The sequence below is a fragment of the Palaemon carinicauda genome, unplaced genomic scaffold (assembly GCF_036898095.1).
Source record: "Palaemon carinicauda isolate YSFRI2023 unplaced genomic scaffold, ASM3689809v2 scaffold162, whole genome shotgun sequence".
Classification (NCBI taxonomy): Eukaryota; Metazoa; Arthropoda; class Malacostraca; order Decapoda; family Palaemonidae; genus Palaemon; species Palaemon carinicauda.
The window spans coordinates 122,501-142,616 of record NW_027169170.1 but is presented as its reverse complement, the minus strand read 5'-3'; the positions used below and the strand labels follow the sequence as shown (position 1 = coordinate 142,616).

The 20,116-nt window shown below is 37.6% G+C and overlaps 2 protein-coding genes across 3 annotated transcripts in view; one reads left to right on the top strand and one right to left on the bottom strand.

Annotated features, from left to right (window-relative positions):
- The first annotated feature begins 1,248 nt into the window (after positions 1-1,248).
- Positions 1,249-5,022, top strand: LOC137635707 (uncharacterized). The gene is made up of 5 exons (XM_068368154.1): positions 1,249-1,284; positions 2,747-2,866; positions 3,118-3,567; positions 4,039-4,174; positions 4,792-5,022. The coding sequence occupies exons 2-5, from the start codon at positions 2,755-2,757 to the stop codon at positions 4,907-4,909; spliced, it is 816 nt and encodes a 271-aa protein (XP_068224255.1). The 5' UTR covers positions 1,249-1,284; positions 2,747-2,754; the 3' UTR covers positions 4,910-5,022.
- Positions 5,023-7,198: 2,176 nt separating this feature from the next.
- The window catches only part of LOC137635709 (ATP-dependent translocase ABCB1-like), a 39,572-nt gene continuing 26,654 nt past the window's right edge, over positions 7,199-20,116 (bottom strand). For both annotated transcript variants that reach the window (XM_068368157.1, XM_068368158.1), the window contains exons 10-26: positions 19,102-19,279; positions 17,992-18,164; positions 17,597-17,800; positions 16,724-16,894; positions 15,875-16,067; positions 15,075-15,274; positions 14,544-14,693; positions 14,013-14,117; positions 13,475-13,636; positions 12,736-12,939; positions 11,689-11,818; positions 10,617-10,728; positions 10,105-10,261; positions 9,692-9,889; positions 8,885-9,091; positions 8,596-8,742; positions 7,199-8,337 (exon numbers count right to left, since the gene is read on the bottom strand). In XM_068368157.1, the coding sequence (XP_068224258.1) occupies positions 8,146-8,337; positions 8,596-8,742; positions 8,885-9,091; positions 9,692-9,889; positions 10,105-10,261; positions 10,617-10,728; positions 11,689-11,818; positions 12,736-12,939; positions 13,475-13,636; positions 14,013-14,117; positions 14,544-14,693; positions 15,075-15,274; positions 15,875-16,067; positions 16,724-16,894; positions 17,597-17,800; positions 17,992-18,164; positions 19,102-19,279 (2,883 nt within the window). In that variant the 3' untranslated portion in view covers positions 7,199-8,145. The remainder of the gene's footprint in view (positions 8,338-8,595; positions 8,743-8,884; positions 9,092-9,691; positions 9,890-10,104; positions 10,262-10,616; positions 10,729-11,688; positions 11,819-12,735; positions 12,940-13,474; positions 13,637-14,012; positions 14,118-14,543; positions 14,694-15,074; positions 15,275-15,874; positions 16,068-16,723; positions 16,895-17,596; positions 17,801-17,991; positions 18,165-19,101; positions 19,280-20,116) is intronic.

Here is a 20,116-nt window from a genome sequence, read left to right as displayed (position 1 = left end):
GGCTATGGCACTACCCAAGACTAGAGAACAATGGTTTGATATTGGAGTGTCCTTCTAGAAGAGCTGCTTACCATAGCTAGAGTCTGTTCTACCCTTGCCATATATATATATATATATATATATATATATATATATATATATATATATATATATATATATATATATATATATATATATATATATATATATATATATATATATATATATATACACTTCTTTTCGGTCCAGCTCAAATTTATAACTACTCAAGTTACTCCACTGCAGGACAAAGGCCTCAGACATGTCCTTATTCACATCTGGGGTTTGGCAAACTTTCATCACCACGCTGACCGCTTGGTGATGATGGTGGGAGACTATTCTGATCGCCCTGAGCAAACCAACCTAGTACAGGTGGCCCTGACTAGTACAGCCTTGCTGCTCATGGCGATACACAAACCCTTTCACCAAGTTAATGTATCCCAGATAATTGCATTACAAAAAGATGATTTGTGATATTGTCTTGTTTGTGTCTTCAAGAAACAGATGGAGCACTGTAGGCGATGAAGGTCGAACCGTTATAACAGCTATGTGACGGGTAGCGATTTTAACGAAGGCTTATAACGTTACTTATATACCGTTATTCACAGATGTTACCTTTCGTCACACACACACAGAGAGAGAGAGAGAGAGAGAGAGAGAGAGAGAGAGAGAGAGAGAGAGAGAGAGAGAGAGAGAGAGAGAGAGAGAGCACTTAAATTTCGGCAATTTTTTTTTTAAATCGTTCGATATTGATAAAAAATGGAAAGTTAAAAATGAACAAATATACGTTATATACAAAGAAACATTTCCTCTACCATCTTGTTATAAATAAATTGTGATTTTAAGCTTATTGAAGTTTCCAGTTAATAAAAAAAGAAAAAAAAAAACAATAACTGTTTAGTGTTGAGACAAGCTACGGGGATTTATCCCTAGATTTGGGAATTCATCCCTAGATTTGAGGATTTTGGGTATCTGATGGGGATATTCCATACAAATTTCTACGAAGAAGAAACAAAGATGAATAAACCTTTATATTGTTGCAATTAGTTTGCTTGCGCTTATATGAATTATATTGAGTAATTTTTATATTAGTAAAGCGAACATGATCAGAAGAAAATGTGGAAATGGGGGGTTTTCTATCACGAGTTCTGGGGATTTTTTATCACAAGTTTTGGGGATTTTTACACTAACCCATCTGGTAACACTGGGCCAGTCAGTAGTACCATTTCTGTTCTGTGTACGAACGGTTGCAAGAGATTCTATAAGGTAGAAAAGTATTATTATTATTATTATTATTATTATTATTATTATTATTATTATTAAGGTTTTGGTTAAAAGGAAAGTTTTTTTGTAGATTATATAATGATAAGTTATAAATGAAAAAAGGCTTTAATTTCTTCAGTAATGAATTAAATTTAAACTAAATTTAAATTTAATTCTGTATAGAAAATTAGGTAAGTCTACAGAACGCAATTCTACAACTAGGACACTCCAAAATCAAACCATTGTTCTCTAGTCTTGGGTAGTGCCATAGCCTCTGTACCATAGTCTTCCACTGTCTTGATTTAGAGTTCTCTTGCTTGAGGGTACACTCGGGCACACTATTCTATCTAATTTCCTTTCCTCTTGTTTTGTTAAGGTATTTATAGTTTATATAGGAAATGTTTATTTTAATGTTACTGTTCTTAGGATATTTAATTTTTCCTTTTCTTTCCTCACTGAGCTATTTTCCATGTTGGAGCCCTTGGGCGTGTAGCATGTTCCTTTTCCAACTAGGGTTGTAGCTTAGCAAATAATAATTTTAATAATAATATTAATAATAATAATAATATGCAGTTCTTTTCAGCTTATAATGTCGAAAGAATTCATCTTAAAACGATTTTGGAGTTTTTTATATTATCAAAATTCCTTAAAACTAAAATTTTCAACCGAAATCTATAGTTTTATTGAATCTTTATGATAGAGCTTTAAATAATCACTGCTATAATTCATCATAAAAGTATTTTACGATGTTAATTTCAATCGAAATCACGAGTATTCTATTTTCTTCTGTTTATTACAAATCCTATTTATAAAAAAGTAAAGAAAAATCATACTGTTTTCCTATTATTATTATTATTACTATCCAAGCTACAACCCTAGTTGGAAAAGCAAGATGCTATAAGCCCAGGGGCTCCAACAGGGAAAATAGCCCAGTGAGGAAAGGAAATAAGGAAATAAATAAATGAAGAGAATAAATTAACAATAAACCACTGTAAAAGAAGTAATAGAAAGTAAAAAAGTTCTAAATAAGTTTACTCATATTGAAAACGATTGAGTGCAGCTCAAATTCTTTAACATGCTCCGCCCACAAGCCTCGGGATTGGCTGCTACATTCCCACAGCTGATGTGTGTAAAATATGCTAATGATAATAATTAAACAGGTTATAGTTAATTATGATACTTTACTAGTACCTCATACATGCGTAGCAAGTCCCCGTATCGCTTGCCAGAATAGCGGAGCGATGAGATTATGTTTATAAGCGAGCTAAGCGAGCCACGACTGGGCGGAGACCATTTTAGTGACCAATCACGATGCTTGTGGGTAGAGCGTGTTAAAGATTCTGAGCTGCAACCAGTTTGTTTACTACCCAAACAATATCCAATTTAAAAGAATCCATGAATATATGAATTTAAATTGCAATTCAAAAAGAATATTCCATTTTTTATTCTCCTTATCAAATTTCAGACTGAAATATGAAGCTATGCTTGCTCGGAGTAGGTTTGCTCTTCTTCGGGCTTCTTTGCGAGGGACGTCTTACAAAGTACCAGGTCCCGTCGAATGGGACTCATCTCTCATTTCATGAAGGTAGGTGGTCACTCCATGTTTATTCCTTTTAATTATACTGGCCTTAAAGGTCTAGAATGTCTGTGTTTATGTTGGGACTGCCATAGACTAATATATTTGAGCTTCGAGATATTTTGTCCTCGATTTTGGAAGTTTTCCGGAGTTCCTACGCATCATCTAATCTTATAATTATTTTTTCCATTTTTGAAAGATTATATTTCACTCTATAAAGCTTTGCCTTTCATTCGCGTTGACTTTATTCTGTGTTACAGGCTCCAACGCTCGGTACAATTCCCGACACGAACTGAGTCGACGGGACAAAGGGTCGAGCTGCCCGCCGCCCGTCGGCTTCTCGACATTCGGGTTCCTCTCCTTCCTCCTGATTGCCTTCAACACCGTCATTAACATCATCAACAACATCAACAATAACAACAACAACAACAATAATAACAATAACAACAATGATAACAACAATAACAATAACAACAACAACAATAATGATGGAGGAGGAGGAGGAATGAGAAGCATGCCAATGAATGATCCTCCGGAGACCGATTCTCTAGGATTTGATGTTTGGGATTACGACAGCTTCAGCGACTTCCTCCGGAGGTCAAAGAGAGAACTGCACGAGCATGAGGGAGAGGAGCAGCAGGCGAAGGGGAAACTTGGTAACCCTGAAGACGACGAAAGCTGCTACTGCGATGAAGAGGAGGAAGACGAAGGTAAGCCGTTCCGAGATTAAGCTTCAGCTTAAACTCACTCTAACTGAGTTTTTAAAGTGCTGTGTCGAGTCACCCACAATCCACTGGGTAGGAAATGTCGTGTGATAATGGGGAATTCAACCAAACTGTCATCGGGGCAGACTTATTTGAATGTTCTGGGTTATTTAAAAGCCTGTCTTGAAGATGGTATGACACTCGAAGTTGGTGTCACACATTGGGTTCACTTAAACTCCTCTATGAAGTTGGTGTCACATGAGCATACTATATTGAGTAAAACTATTGCAAAAACAACAGTGACAAACAAACTGCAAACTATAACATGCAAATATAAAAGGCTAATATAAAGGACAATAGGAAAACATAAAAAAATACCCAAAGATATGAAGATGATACGAAAACTTATAGTAAACCCATGTTAGAATTACCTCACAGGTTTTATTGATGTGTTCAAATCTATACTTCTCTTTCCAGAATCCCTACTAGATGCCCTGGAAGAGAGCGGGCAAGACATGGCCATATGGGCGCAGACTGTATTGTCTCACCACCCAAATTGTGTTTCGAGACTTCTGTGCGAAGGGGCTTCTTACGTATTACCCTCAGTAAAACCGTGAGTATTCTGATACAAAGACTCTTCAAGCGTAGCCTAACATTACCGTACCTTACACAGTCTAACGTGCTACCTCTTCTTCACTAACATGGCATATTTGGATTTACCAAGCCTTCCTTAACTGATTTTATCTAAACTAATAGGAACTGGTCTTACATAACCTTATCTTTTATTCAAAATCTTTACTAAATTCACATTTCATGAAAGATATCTTCAAATAATGATTTTCATCAGCAAATTTAATCACTTTTCCCTTAAAGAAGTTCACAGCTTGACCTTCGAATCTAAATATAAATCACAACTTTCCTATAATCTCTTGGATGGAACGGGTCAACGCCAGTTTCTTTCTCAAACAGTGTTTTAGAGTCTTCCCTTTTCTTCTGTTTTCTCTGATCTAAATGTTCTCCCATTCTATAAGAAGCAAGTCTGGTCTATTGTTTCCCACCTTTCTTTCAAGAGTGGGTTAGGTTGGAACATTAAGTTTGCTTTGATCATTTATTTCAAAACAGTAACATTGAAAGATCAGCTTGTTTTACCAAAATAAAAGCAAGAACTATCAACAAATCTTTCACATCCATAAACGACAACTTCCAAGACTGTGTACGATATTCTTTCAGGTTTCTGATAGGCAAAATGGCCTCGCTCCTGGATAACGCTGACGGGATGGATTGCGCTCTAAGCTACGGAAGGTGTCCTCTCTTCTTGGATGCTGGAATGCCTCTAGCTACTTTCTAATGCAAAAACAATCAAAGGACTCAAAGGACGGTACTTATGGACTCTCTTGGGGGAAGAGCGCAGGCTTCTGGAAACACAAAGGAAGGAAATATGTTCCAGAGCCTATTGGTGGTGGGGAGGTTAAAAAGTGAGTGAAGGATGAAAATCAATTTTGTTTTATCTTTGGGGACTATATATATATATATATATATATATATATATATATATATATATATATATATATATATATATATATATATATATATATATATATATATATGTGTGTGTGTGTGTGTGTGTGTGTGTGTTCAAGTGGATGTCTTGCATTTTCTTAATATTAATAATTAACACACAATGATGTATTTCTCCTACTTATCTAGACTCTTTTTATTGTAATTTTACAGTTGAATAAAATTCAAAACTTATTCATTTTTGTTTTCTTCTCTCAAACATTATAAGATATATATATATATATATATATATATATATATATATATATATATATATATATATATATATATATATATATACATATGATCAGCAAAACTGTAATAACCAGAGCCACCCATACTATGTTAGTTTGCTCTAATCATACTGAAGTCTCCCACCATCACCAATCTGCAGTGGCCAGCAGAGATGAAAAATGGCCAAAACACAGACATGTATAATGAAAAAGGGTACAGTATATAATAAAGAATTCAGCCTTACTAAGTCATGAAGTATTAATTTAGTCTGGTTACATTAGTAAGTCATTCAGCTATTCAGCCTCTTTTAGCTGAATAACTGAATGAACATATAATTTAATTAATGGCAAAACTTTCCATGGGGTCACGTGATAAAAAAATGGTCTATAAACCCACTTTAATCTATTTAATTTTGTCTCTTCAGCTTAATTATATTATAAAGCTTCATCTCGTACAAGGTAAACGGCTCATTGACTATCTTAAACAATTATATAATGATATAACTGGATCAGTGATTATTTTAAACAATTATATAATAATATACCTTGCAGAAACCCTTCGAAACTTTACGCAGTATTGAAGTTTTCTCTCGTTCGGAGCGACATGACTTTCTACAACAACGACAAAAGACAGACTGATTGTTTACATACCCAGTTGGGTAGATTATTTAAGAAGTTCTCTTCTTCTTCTTCGAAAAGTATGGAATTAAGGTGGGAGACATGAAATTATAGAGACGTACTTAATAAAAAGATAAGAATTAAACTAATTAAAAAGAGAACGGAAGAAAATATAGTTGGATTAATAAAATTGAGGTTTGTAAATGAAAATAGATGAAAGAAAACGTAAGACTAAAAAAAGATAGTAATGAAAACAAGGGTAGATGATACAACAATATTTTTTCAGCTGTAGAGAATAGAATAACTATAGAAATTGCACCAAAGAGATACGAAAACTTGTAACAACGGCCCTTGGAGTTTACAGAAATATAGATAGATTTATGTTGTAAATAATTATAAATGTTTTGTATCTTAAGGTTTTTATCCTTTCATTTGGAACCTTTCCTTCATCCAGACATCCCTTCCAAACCCTGGTCAGCCACTGAAATGAACTGACAGTTGTAATATCATATATTTTTGCATAATGTATGTTTAATGAGTGTTTAAAATTATAATAATCATTTTATTAGCGAACACTATGTTGTTTTATCTTTCATATACAGTCTGGACATTCTATACGCGTATAAAACGGTAATGTAAGAGAGGGTAAAGATGAAGGGATGTTATCAACCTTCTTGGAGCTTGGACCAAGGTACATAGACCTCAGTTCTGAACGTTTATTAAGAGGCAAGTGACGAGAGACGCTAGGTATTGGTTAAAGACTTTAGGAGCCTTATGGTCGTGGTGGCCTATTGGAAACATCCCTTCCTGGTGATCTACCAGACTGGGGTTCGAGTCCCGATTTTGGGAGAGCTTATAGGTCTACCTGCTGAGTCATCAGCAGTCATTCCCTGTTCCTCCCTGGTTCTATCTTGGGTGGAAAGTGGGCTTGGGTGCTGATCATATGTATATATGGTCAGTCGCTAGGGCATTGTAAAGCTAGCTAGGGCATTGTCACTGTCATTTGCCTCTGCCATTCATGAGTGGCCTTTAAAGCTTTAAAAGAAATATATATTTTTTTATATTGTGAGACTGATTATTAACTATCTTTAATTTTATTAAAAGTGATCTTAAGATATATTTGCGTCTGTTTAGTCTCATGGCTTAATCACTGGCAAGCAGATTACGAAACTTCAGATAAGAGAATAGAAGTTATGTCCACAACATCATATCAAAGAAGAATACATGAATTTGTAAATGTACATTTTATTTTTTTCAATATAGTCGCATATGAAATAACAACAGGTACATGGCATAAAGCTATTATGAAATGCTATCAATTTTGCTCTTCTTCTTACTAGGTATCCAAGACCGCCTGCCTATTGCATCTCCTCTCATTCCGATAGCCTCACGTCTGTCTACACTCAGTCCTTCGCCTAGACCGCTGTCTTTTGGCGGGCTTCCATCCTTTCACTTCTTCTTTCCAAGTCGGTTGTGAATTGACTCTTGCCTTGGAAACATATCCATCTTTTAAAAATTCAAGAGTAATTGTTCCACTAACTCCTATCGTCTTTCCATTTCTTCGCCTTCTTTCGTGGGGAAACATTCTACAATTTCACGGCAACCTGTTAGGTTGTCGTGGCATGTGCGCTTCTCCTCATCGTCTAGCATTGGACGGCTCATCCGTGTTTGTCAGTTTGGGCCTGTTGATTTCAAGGCAATCTGCTAGGTCATCGTGGCATCGTCCTTCCCCTTGTCGTCTGGCGTTGGACGTCTCGTTCGAGTTTGTGAGTTCCGTCCCGTTATTTCAATAATTTTGCTATGCAAGCACTCTGTTCCTCATTTTATCAGGTAACATTGAATGTTGTCATCGGCTGTGACAAACTGCTTGAAGAAGTAGAGAAGTTATCTATGCGAACATCATCATGATTGTCATCTCCCTTTTCAAAGGACAATTTTTTACCAATTCGAGACTGTCTTTGTTTTCTTTTGTAATTCTGAAATACCTTACTAACAACTTTCCATCCCATCGAAGACGCTTTCCTCCTACGTAACATTTGGTTCTATTCCGCAGTTTATAACATTCATTGGAAATAGTAAATACACCTAAATCGAAGTTAAATATGTTTTAAAAATCTACTCTAAAAGTGTTTTATGGCACTGTTTAGTTTAAAATATTAAAAAAATTATCATAAATTCAATTATGTGTCTGATATAGTTGATAATATTCTCCTTTTTGTTGCATGAGGTCTGAGTGAGACCCAATCTCCATAATGGTTCCTCCTTGTACCACTGCGATGACGTCGGCACCCTGGACTGTCGACAGACGATGGGCGATGATGATGCTCGTACGACCTTTCTGGGCCTGCTCTAGGGCTTCCTGCACGACCTGTAAAACGATTAATGGGTCAGTGAATTAGATTTGTCTAGCCTGTGGAAGCCTGTAATTTAAAGAAAAAAATATTAATGCAGATGTATGCAGCAATACAGCAACACTGACCTTACTTGCAAACATTCACAGAGCATGTTATGAAATGGCTTTCGATTATTCAAAGATAAATCGCAGCTTTAGTCAAGCAATGAAGGAAGAAAGATGATTCAAAAGTTCTCCTAATATTCTCTCTGAAAAGAACTAAGTTAGACTGACCTTTTCACTCTCCGTATCTAGCGCTGAAGTGGCCTCGTCCAGCAGCAAAACACTAGGGTTCCTGACAAGAGCTCGGGCAATCGCGACTCTTTGCTTCTGTCCACCTGACAGTTGAGAACCCTTGGCTCCAACTCTCGTTTCATATTTCTGCCGAAAAAATAATTCACAAATTATATTTCATCTATTTGTAAGACATCATTTCACTATATAACTAGCATACTGTTTAAGGGAAAGCATTAGAAATACCATAAACCCACACGCCAATTCTTGCAAAAGAGGATATACTTACATTTGGAAGAGAATCGATAAATGCATGGATATTGGCTTGTTTGGCTGCAGCGACGATCTCCTCCTTGGTGACTTTCCTGGAGTTGTCTCCGTAGGCAATGTTCTCCGCTATCGACATGTCGAAGAGAATTGGCTCTTGGGACACGAGGCCAAACTGGCTTCTGATCCACGACACACTGAGGCTCTGCACTTCTTGACCGTTAATGTTCTGTAACGGATATTGAAATAAGATGCTATTGACAATACAGATTTTCACAGTCCCCATCTTCATGTTTTCACTGGAAGGGTTGATATCGAAAACAATATGAACGTATAACTCAAAAACTATTTGACCGAATCTCATGAAATTTAGTAGGATGATTGACCATGATCAGAGGTCAATTTGATTGGATTTTGGGAATGATTGGGTCAAAGGTCAAAAACTTCTTTTGTTATATCGTGGTCAAATTTTATCCAATTTGCAAGAAACTAGTGTCAATTGCCTATCTTGCGATGTGGCGTTGGCAAAGGTATGCACTGTACCGAGTGCACGTTCTAGTTACTTCTTTTTCTTTGAGGGTTCAAGGCTTCCAGTGGAAAGGCTTTAAGAATCTCAAGGAGATGAGAGACATTAAGATGGAATTATGGTTATCACCGTCCATATAATGAATGGATTGATTAATAAATCATATGCTAACAACTGCTCCATATAAAGACTAACAAGACAAGGCATTAAGGTCAAGAGTATATGAGGATTAACTTCAGCATTTTAAGTACAGTTATCATCATGAGATTAATCATAAGCAAAAGAATTTCTTGAATTTCTTACCACTTTGCCGCCATGGGCATTATAGAATCTCTCCAGCAGGCCGATGATGGTCGACTTCCCGCAGCCAGAACTGCCGACCAAAGCCAGCGTCTGTCCCTGCGTCACCGTTATGCTCAGCCCTTGCAGGATGCTGGTGGTCGGTCGCGTCGGGTACGCAAAATGCACGTCTCGAAGTTCGATCTGCTCTACTGGGCCACTCTGGTGGAGAAGATCAGATTTGGTTTTAAAAGAATCAGCTCTGGAGATGCTACGTCTGCGGCTCATATCAAAGTTGATGTGGCGAGACTACGTTTCAGCTGATGTTTTCCTTACCAAACATAATCCAAAGTAAAATCCAATAAAAGGTGGGGATACCAAGTGTTCTAGTGTCTCTAAAAGTCTTCTAAGTCACCATTAAGTAGAGATTTACTTACCAGACGTAAGCCAGCATTAGTAGACGCATCAATTTCAGACTTGCGTTGCAGAAGGTGGAATATTTTCGAGGCAGCCACTTTGGCCTTGCTGTAGTTCGGGGCGAAGGCCATTGCCTGGCCCACCATCATGGCGCCCAAAATGAAGGCCTCTGTTACCCTTTGAATTGGAAATAAGGTCAGTTGGGGTCAGCGTCATGTTAATTACATAGCTGTTTATTGTTAAATTAATTTTGATGATTTTCATCCTGTTTTCGTTCATTATTAACTGTTGGATTTTTTAGGTAAAAAATAGAATTTCTTATAATTTTTTTTTGCTACAAATTAATTATAAAGAAAATTCTTAAAATTCTTATACCATTAAACATTTAGAAGGGTTGTTTTTTTTTAATTGTATTATAGAAACATAAATACTTTATGTAAATTATTAATGAAAATATTGGCCTTAGTCAATAATTGTTGAAACTAATTTTGATATCACTGAAATTTATAATTTCTCTTAACATTGAACTTACTTGAATACTCTCTCGTAGTCAATCTCGTCAACGGATATCAGATACCCTCCGTAGAACATCATGGCACCGTAAGCGTAGAACGGCATCGACTGGGCGAAACCAAAAGTGGCACCTGACGGTCAAGAGATTTAATAATGGAAAAAAACCTTTCTATAAAATGTGTATTCAAGGAAAATGGAAGGTTGGTACCACTGTGGCGTCAAACGCTAACTAGCAGTATTGGCGCCAAGCGCCAACTAGCCATATTAGGCCAAACGCCAACTAGCGGTATTGGTGCCAAACGCCAACTAGCCGTATTGGCGCCAAACATCAACTAGCCGTATTGGCACCAAACGTCAACTAGCCGTATTGTCGCCAAACGTCAACTAGCCGTATTGGAGCCAAACGTCAACTAGCCGTATTGGCGCCAAACGTCAAATAGCCATATTGGCGCCAAACGCCAACTAGCGGTATTGGCACCAAATGTCAACTAGCCATATTGGCGCCAAACGTCAACTAGCCGTATTGGCGCCAAACGCCAACTAGCAGTATTGGCACCAAACTTCTGTTAGAGTAATCGGTAAACCCAAGATCTTGTGACTTGCGAGTTTTTGTTGGAAGCTGGAGTTTGATTTTCTAATGATTTTAGTGCTTGAGTATGTTGAGATTATCTATAATTTGTTATATTAGCTAATTAGATATGAAGGGTGAATCAGCTGTTTGTTTTTAGATAGTAAAGTCAATATGGGTTTAACTAGTTTTACGCTATATTGTATTAGATGTCAAAACAATGTTAATATAGTTATTATTACCATTTTTATGAAAACCACAGACACAGAATATATATATATATATATATATATATATATATATATATATATATATATATATATATATATATACTGTATGTGTGTATGTACGTGTATATGCATACTGTTTTTGTCCTAATTATTAGAAAATTGCATATAATATTTTACTTTCTCTAGGAAGATCTGAAGACAAAGAATATTCAGTATTATGTGACAAAGTTAGGTTAGGTTAACTATCTTATAGTTTCTTAGTTGGTTTGTTGGTCTGAATGCAACAACCGTACCTCTCAAGTGTGACTTCTTCAGGGCTTCCCTGTGAGGCTTCAAAAGGGCGAGAGAATACTCCGAGGAGAAGTGCTCCTCCTTGTGGAGACTGGCGACCGTGCGGATGTTCGTGATGGAGTCGATCGCGAGCTGGAAAAGAATGAGATTGTGTTCTTACTAGAGAGTGAAGCTGCATACGTGACTAATATACCATATAGCCTACTAACTTTACTGATGAGAAAAGTGATAAGATTTTTTTTTACTTTTTACGTGCTACGTATGAGGTTAGATAATTACTACACTTACAAGTATACCCATGCATACTATTCTCAATGGTATATGGATATTTCCATAAGTAAAATATCAATATATCACCACTAAAAAGGAAATAAGCAGTATGAAACATTCTAAGGAACAGTACTGTTTTCAAATGGGCCTCTTCAAATGGTCCCGCCAAAATACAGAACAGTCAAGAGACGATTTCACATCTTACATTTGCTTGATGCAAGCAGGAGGAAGCTGTAATTCCAAATTTAAAAATCCGTTAATAACAAGAGCAATCTTGGCAGGGTCTCCACCCTTCTATCTGGGTGCTCTTATTAAAGTCGATGCATTTTAAATTCAAGCATCAAGCCACTGTTGGTTTAACTGGTCAGACCACTGTATGTCTGGAGTCTGGATGCAGCACTAGGATGCCAAGTAGTCTTTAAACAAATAGCAATACCCTTTGGCGGGGGTGCAATTCTGTAAGTCGTAGAGAGCGACCAAAAAGGACAGGTGCTGCCTTGCAGTCTTGCTATTCAGCAAGAGGCTAAAACTACTGCCAATAGCTGTGGACACCGCTATCTTGCAAGTCTTGCTATTTAGCAAAAGGCTAAGACTACTGCTAATAGCTGTGAACACTACTGCCTTGCAGTTGGACTATTTACTCAAAGGTTAGACCCACCACCAAAACTGTGGTTGACGACTGCAAGGGCATGCGATCGTTAAAATTCTCCGCCAAAGTATAAAACATGCCTGACAACTGACCCCTTGATGTAAGGATAACAGCGTGGAAGAAGACTTACCTTACCAGCCTCTTCCAGAACTTTGGACTCTGTGACACTCTGACCCATGAGGATCTTACTCTGGAGGTAAACTGCAATGAGGGTCAGAGGGATGAATGGGAAGGACACCAGCCCCAGTCTCCAGTCGTAATACAGGGCCAGGCCGGTGCTCACGCCCAGTGTCGTGACAGCCTGGACTACCGTGCCGATGCGTGAGCCTGTAGCCTGTTTTGATGGACACAAATATAACGATGGTCTTGATTATATACGGTTTATACAAAAGTATATTATATTATAATTTTGCTAAATCAATACTGAAACACAAAGGTTCAGTATACTTACCTAAACCACATTATGCATGCATAGGTGTTCACAAGAGTGCATGAAAATAAGGCACACTTTCTCCCACAAACAAACCCAAAAACATAATTCATTTGGAGCTGTAATCTATATGGCATGATAAATCAATGCTTCTAACCTAGACAACATAAGAAATATGACTTGTGCAAACTTGGTCCATTGCCTACATAAAGATATAAAATTCCTTTTGGACTACGAAAACTGATCTCCAAGACTTGTTTCCTTACTAAGTCTACAGATAAACTTCTTTTTGAAGCATATGACTAACTTGATAAACATTCCTCATACAACCTTAAGATATAATCCACCCTAAAGAATGAGAATGACTCCCGAATCATGCTCCTTAATATCCCAGTGATATAATTAATTCTAAAGCATGAGACTGACACCACATATTTACCCCCTGGACAGCTGAGGCGTCTCCTGAGAGCCGGGAGCACAAGGAGCCAACGGAATTCTTCTCTTGGTCGAACCAACCCATCTCCTGACGGAGCATCGAGGCGAAGGACAGTTTACGTAGACGCGAAGTCAGGATCTCGCCAGACAGTGAGAACATGTAAGCCTTGATGTGGAAAGAGCAAAGAATTTGTTACTGAAATAAGCAAGTGATGTCTCTCTCTTGGGAATGAATTAGTGATGATTCTCAAGGAAGTCACCGTTAGTGAAATGAGCGAGTGATGTCTCTCTCTTGGGAATGAAATAGTGATGATTCTCTTAGTAGAAATTGTAATTAATATTGTTTCTCATTAAAGTAGTTATTAATTGAGTATGGTTTCATTTTAATTATGCATCTAATCCTAACATATCACCTAACATATAATGCCTTTTATTAGTTACTCAATAAACAAATGGGTCCACACATCTCTTTTCCTGTTTAATGCATCGCATTTTTCCATTTAATTTCTAGTTTGATTAATAACAGGGGTAATAAACATTACCTGGAAGAACATAGATATGGCTGCAATGATTCCCAAGATGAGGAAGAGAAGAGCGTAATGGTTTGCCTCGGCCCTGGCTTCGTCTTCATCAACAATCGACAGAGTCTGGAATTGAATAAAATAATTTAGAATGTAATTTTCTTCATCATCTCTTTTCCATTTCTTGTTTATCTTTTTTTTTTATCCTGTTTCTCCTTTGTTTATATTTCTTTATCTCATTTCTTTTCTTTCTGGTTTGGGGGTAGACTATGGTGTCTGGCTTCCTTTCCATTTGAAGTTTGCATTTAAAGAAACTAACTAATCAATTTGATTAAAATCTACGGATACTCAACATAAGACTGTAAGTACTAACGGCGTAATCATCACATCACTCCTCTGAATATCATATCTGTGCCTCTTCTCTGGTACAAATAGCAGACATTAAGCTACAACTAAGCGCAAGAAGGCAATGGAAGGTCGAACGAGAAAGTAGGTACACGGATATGAAGAAAAGTTTAAACCGAAATGATAAAACTAAAAATCGATGCTTACGCCAAAAACTTCGCCGAATAAAATGGCGTATATTGGAAGCATTGTTCCCTGCACCGCTGCCCCCAGGACTCCTCCAACCATAAATGGCCATTCTGTAGAATTCATCTTCATGATTTTGAAAGTGGATACTTCTTGGTATTCGTCTTCTTCCTGAAATTGAGTATATAGAAAGCTACTGGGTATTTTGAATCGAAAGGTAACTTGTAATTCAGTACCCGCAGAGCTAATGAAAATGAAGAGGCTCTCTGAAATTCAGCGTGTACAATGTGGAAGATTAATGAATCTGCTAAAGTTCTTTCATATTCCGTCAAAGTGAAGAAGTTTGAAATGCTTGTAACTTCAATCTATGTAAGTTAATTGGCACATTGCACAGGTTAAAAAGTTTCCCTCTCTATTAGACTAGTTTAAAAATCCGCTCTCGTTTGGCCTAGTTAAAATAAATCCCCTCTTTATAGCACTAGTTGAAAAAACTTCCCCTCTCATTTGCACTGGCAACTAGAACTAAGACCAATATAAGCTACTGAACCTCACCTTGGGGTGAGCAGACGCGCCCTTGGCCGATTTAACGGACGACGCCCTGCGGCGCCTGAGGGAGAGTCTAGCGGACGGGGAGCGAGTTAGTGTGGCTGGCGACATAGTGGTCAGGTCATCCATGATGTCCTGCGTTAGGTCGGAAATGCTTGTGACGTCTGGGAGGTTGTTGAGGCTGGTTTCGTCTGCTTCTTTGATATCTGCGGAGAAGAGAGAATCCACTGTGTGTATATATATATATATATATATATATATATATATATATATATATGCATATATATATATATATATATATATATATATATATATATAAATATATATATATATATATATATATATATATATATATATATATATATATATAGATTAAGTGCAGCAATTTCTAGTCCACTGCAGGACAAAGGCCTCATGCAAGTCTGGGGTTTGGCCAGTTTCCATCACCACGCTACACAGCACAGGTTGGGGATGGTGGGAGACTTTTGACTGATCGCTCAAAGCAAACCAACCTAGTATGGGTACCAATGGCTAGTAGAGCTTTGCTAAGCATGGTGATATGCAAGCCCTTTCATCACGTTACGGCATCCCTCAAAATTCAAAGAGAATATCTCTGACCAAAACACCAAAGAAAATGATCAAAATGGCAATTATATACAGACATACACAGAGACACTATTTATGTATGCGTATGTGTGTCTGTGTGTGTGTGTGTGTAAATGAGTACATATCTGGACACAAAAGTAGAGAACTCAAAGTAGCCAATATTTCTGACCTCATACGGCAAGAATCTTGAAAACACTTACCAACTGCTTTCTGCGATTCACTTGGACTGATCTGCGCCATGACTAGATTGTAGTAATTGCTCTTCAGCGCCATCAAATCATCGTGCGTCCCCTTCTCGACAATCTTCCCTTCGTTGAAGACGACGATTTTGTCGGCCGTCTTGATCGTGGAGAGACGATGGGCCACGACTATGGTCGTACGACCTTTCCTAACCTGCGAGGAAGTGGTTGCGTATTTATGGAGAGCGGGGAACACTGTAAACATATTCGTCTAGCTTTGGTACAGCTAATTAATATACCTTATCTAACCCATAATCATTGTAGCTGACTTTGCCATATCTACATAATCTAGTCTTACATTACCTGATTTAACATAGTTTACTGGTGTATGTGACCTGTCAAATATGATGGCTATATATTTAGATGGAAGTGCACACATACACTTAATCCCCTCTTACCATGGTATGACAATTCCCTCTTCCCCTTACCCGAAGGACGAGGAGAGTTCAGCGTGAACAGAAATATATGTAGCCTGAAACTTGCTCTTTATTATATAGGGTAGATTCGCTGATCTATATCTGCTACACAGCCTTTCATATTTATATTAGATTATCCAATGCACTTAGTATCAATCCTAAACTAGTAGGATTGATTAAGGATATCTACATCAATCAACATATATTTAATCTAAGCAGGCACACTATACTATCTGTATCCTTATTTTCTCTCCTTACTGAGCTATTTTTCCTGTTGGAGCCCTTGGGTTTATTGCATCCTGCTTTTCCAAATAAGGGTTGTAGCTTAGTTAGTAATAATAATGCTAATAATAACAATAATAACTAAATATCAACAAAATGAACGAACGATAACCTTATCTAAAGCCTTTTGCACGATGGCTTCGCTTTGGTTGTCCAAAGCTGAGGTGGCTTCATCCAAGAGTAAGACACGAGGCTGCTTCACCAGCGCCCTAGCTATGGCTATGCGCTGCTTCTGGCCACCCGACATCTGCGCACCTCTCTCGCCGACGTTCGTCTCGTATTTCTGGAAGGCAGACGGATAGGATGTTACTCTCGTTATATTTTGCGGTGGAGTTTATACGAATGAACCTGATAAAAACTCCTTATTATATCACTAAAATGGTATTGACAGTGACATTATAAAGTTGTTTTGCTTCAGAGATACTAGAAAGATGCCTAATGATGGAACTGCAAATTGAGTCTGTATAACTTCAATATTGAATTACTGTATCTGTTAACAAAAGATGCACTTGGATGGTATTACAAAGCAGCTTATAATTATGTTCTTATACAAACATCATTCCAGATATTTGGAAACCAATCACCTTTCAATGTAAGGAAAAGTAAACTTGTTTCTTAAAATGATGGAAATCAAACTCAAATGACACTAGTTTAGTCAGTTCCATAATATAGAGTAACTTTCTTTATTGGTTGGTTTTGCTTGTTCCGTATAGTCGTATTATAACTTGCTTACCCCTACTTTTAGTTAAAGTTCTGGTTAGACGAGGGCACAACTATGCATAAAGTTATTGATATTGTCGGCCTTGAATGAAACGCAGCGCTTCAAAGGGAAAAGAGATGAAAGAAAATTACTTTCACAAGTTTCAACACGTTATGTGTGTTAGCTTCGTTGACGGCTTATCTTTAGAACTAGTTTCTGTAGGCTATAAACCCCCAAGCTTTAACATCAGAATGTATATCATTACATGCGTTGAAGAACATTTACCTTCGGAAGCTTCATGATGAAGTTATGAGCATTGGCTTCTTTGGCAGCAGCCTCTATATCCTCCATGGAGGCCGACGGGCGGCCTAGGCGTATGTTTTCCGCGATGGTGGTCGCAAAGAGCACCGGTTCTTGCCCCACGACTCCTATCTGGTCCCTCAACCAGCCGATGTTCAGTTGGCGGATGTCTTCCCCGTCCAGCATGACCTTCATAGGGACAATAATAACCTTTGTTTTCATACACAAACAAATATAACGTCAAAAGTTAACATATAAGAAAAAGTCAAAGGATATTTAACATCAAAGTAGTTTTCAAATATAACAAACATGGAAGTCTAGCTTTTTTAGATACAATAACGAAAGAGAAACATCACCAATAATTCCAGCATCGAACTCACTATTCCGGAGAGAGGGTCGTAAAAACGTTGGACCAACTGGATGCAAGTCGATTTGCCGCAGCCAGAAGCACCAACCAATGCCACAGTTTGGCCTGGTTCCACATGGAAAGAGGCACCCTGCAGGATGGGCACGTCCGGCCTCGACGGGTAGTTGAAGATGATGTTTTTCAACTCTGTTGGGTGGAAGGAATAATGGAGGATAATACATCTATCTATAATCAAGTTATTGTCATAAACTAGAATGAGAGGTATTGGTAGCAAGGTTATGTTAGTGTATGGAACAGGTTTTTCTGGAGAGATATTTGGTCTACGTAGCAGCGATTTCTGATGCCACTTCCATGTTTACAAGTTAAGCGACTGTTTTACAGGCAGCGTTGCCAACAGTTTCTCTTTTGCTAAACACGGCGTTACCTGCTACTTTGTACATCTGTCAGACGTCTCCTTAGTTTCCCGTGAAGTGTACTGGGATTAATGAAACCAGTTGTACAGAGTTTACTGTATGTCATTGGTATTTGAAAGAGAGTAATGGCTACTTGATAATGTCTGATAAAGACAAACATTGTCTGTTGTCTTTTTCTTTCAGAGGAAGATTAAGTAGGACACTTATTATTTTGATTGTCATTTAGATGTTCTGAAGTTATTCTAAAATGACTAGATAGTTTATTGATGACTTCCTTATTTACTAAAATTACTAAAACATCTTAGACACTAACAACACTTTTATTGCTAATGTTGAGAAATTATAAGTATTTCCTCAACCAAAACTTAGTTCATCTACAAAGCTTTAGTCTCTGTACTTTATAACTAAATAAAAGAACCTAGCTATATCAGACTATCTTCAATAGATTGTCTACATCTTTTACAAGGTATTCCACTAAATATATCTACAGATATACAGTAACTGTTACTTGATTATGTCTACAGTTATCAACACAAGTCTAGTCTTTAATCTAGTCATCTACAAGGCTTAAAATATACAATTTACTGAGGACAAATGATTTCCCAGAAACTGAAGCTGAAACTGATATTGTAAGACTGTCAAATACTTGGTCATCTGCTAATCCAAGATCAAACACAACAGGGCTACACTTTATTCTCTTTTCTGCTTACCAATAGTACCGGTGACTGAAGTAGGCTTCTTTCCTTCCTTGCTGGTAGGGTCTATGGCCGATTTCCTCTCCACGATGTCAAAGATCGTTGCCGCTGCTCCTCGCGCCACGTTGAAGGCCTCAACGTACGGCGCTGATTGACCGACGTTCATCGCCCCCATCAGGACGCTGAAGAAGACCTGCAGGAGAAACATACAGACATGTGTTATTATTATCATTATCACTAGCCAAGCTACAACCCTAGTTGGAAAAGCAAGATGCTTTAAGCCAAAGGGCTCCAACAGGGTAGACCAATTGGATTCTTGCGTTAGACCAAATGTATCCCGATGTTAGACCAATTGCATCACTGCGATAGGCCAACTGGAAAACAAAGAGAGATTTCCAATGTATTTATTTAGGACATACCAGACTGGTCTTACTACCTAACTTTATCATGACTTTCCTTACCTGACCTAGATGTAGGCCTACTTTACTTAGCCTACCATATCTTTATCGAAAGTCACTTTCTGGCACTAATCCTTTCCTTTGTAAAGAAAACCATTCAATAAAGCATAATCAATGCTCAGATTGATTTCAAGTAAAGATAAATGCTTAAATACATAATACAATCTAGAGTAGTTGACCTCTCTACACCACTTCTTCTTTTTCTTCTTCTTCTTCATTTTACTACTGATGTAGTAGGTTGGCAAAGGCACCAGCCACCCATTGAAATACTACCGATAGAGTTATTGGGTCCTTTGACTGGTCAGACAGTACTACATAGGATCCTTCTCTCTGGTTACAGTTCATTTTCCCTTTGCCAACACATACACCGAATAGTCTGGCTTAATCTTTCCACATTCTCCTCTGTCCTCATACACCTGACAACACTGAGATTACCAAACAGTTCTTCTTCTCCCAAGGGGTTAACTGCTGCACTGTAATTGTACAGTGGCTACTTTCCTCTTGGTAAGGGTAGAAGAGACTCTTTAGCTATGATAAGCAGCTCTTCTAGGAGAAGGACACTCCAAAATCAA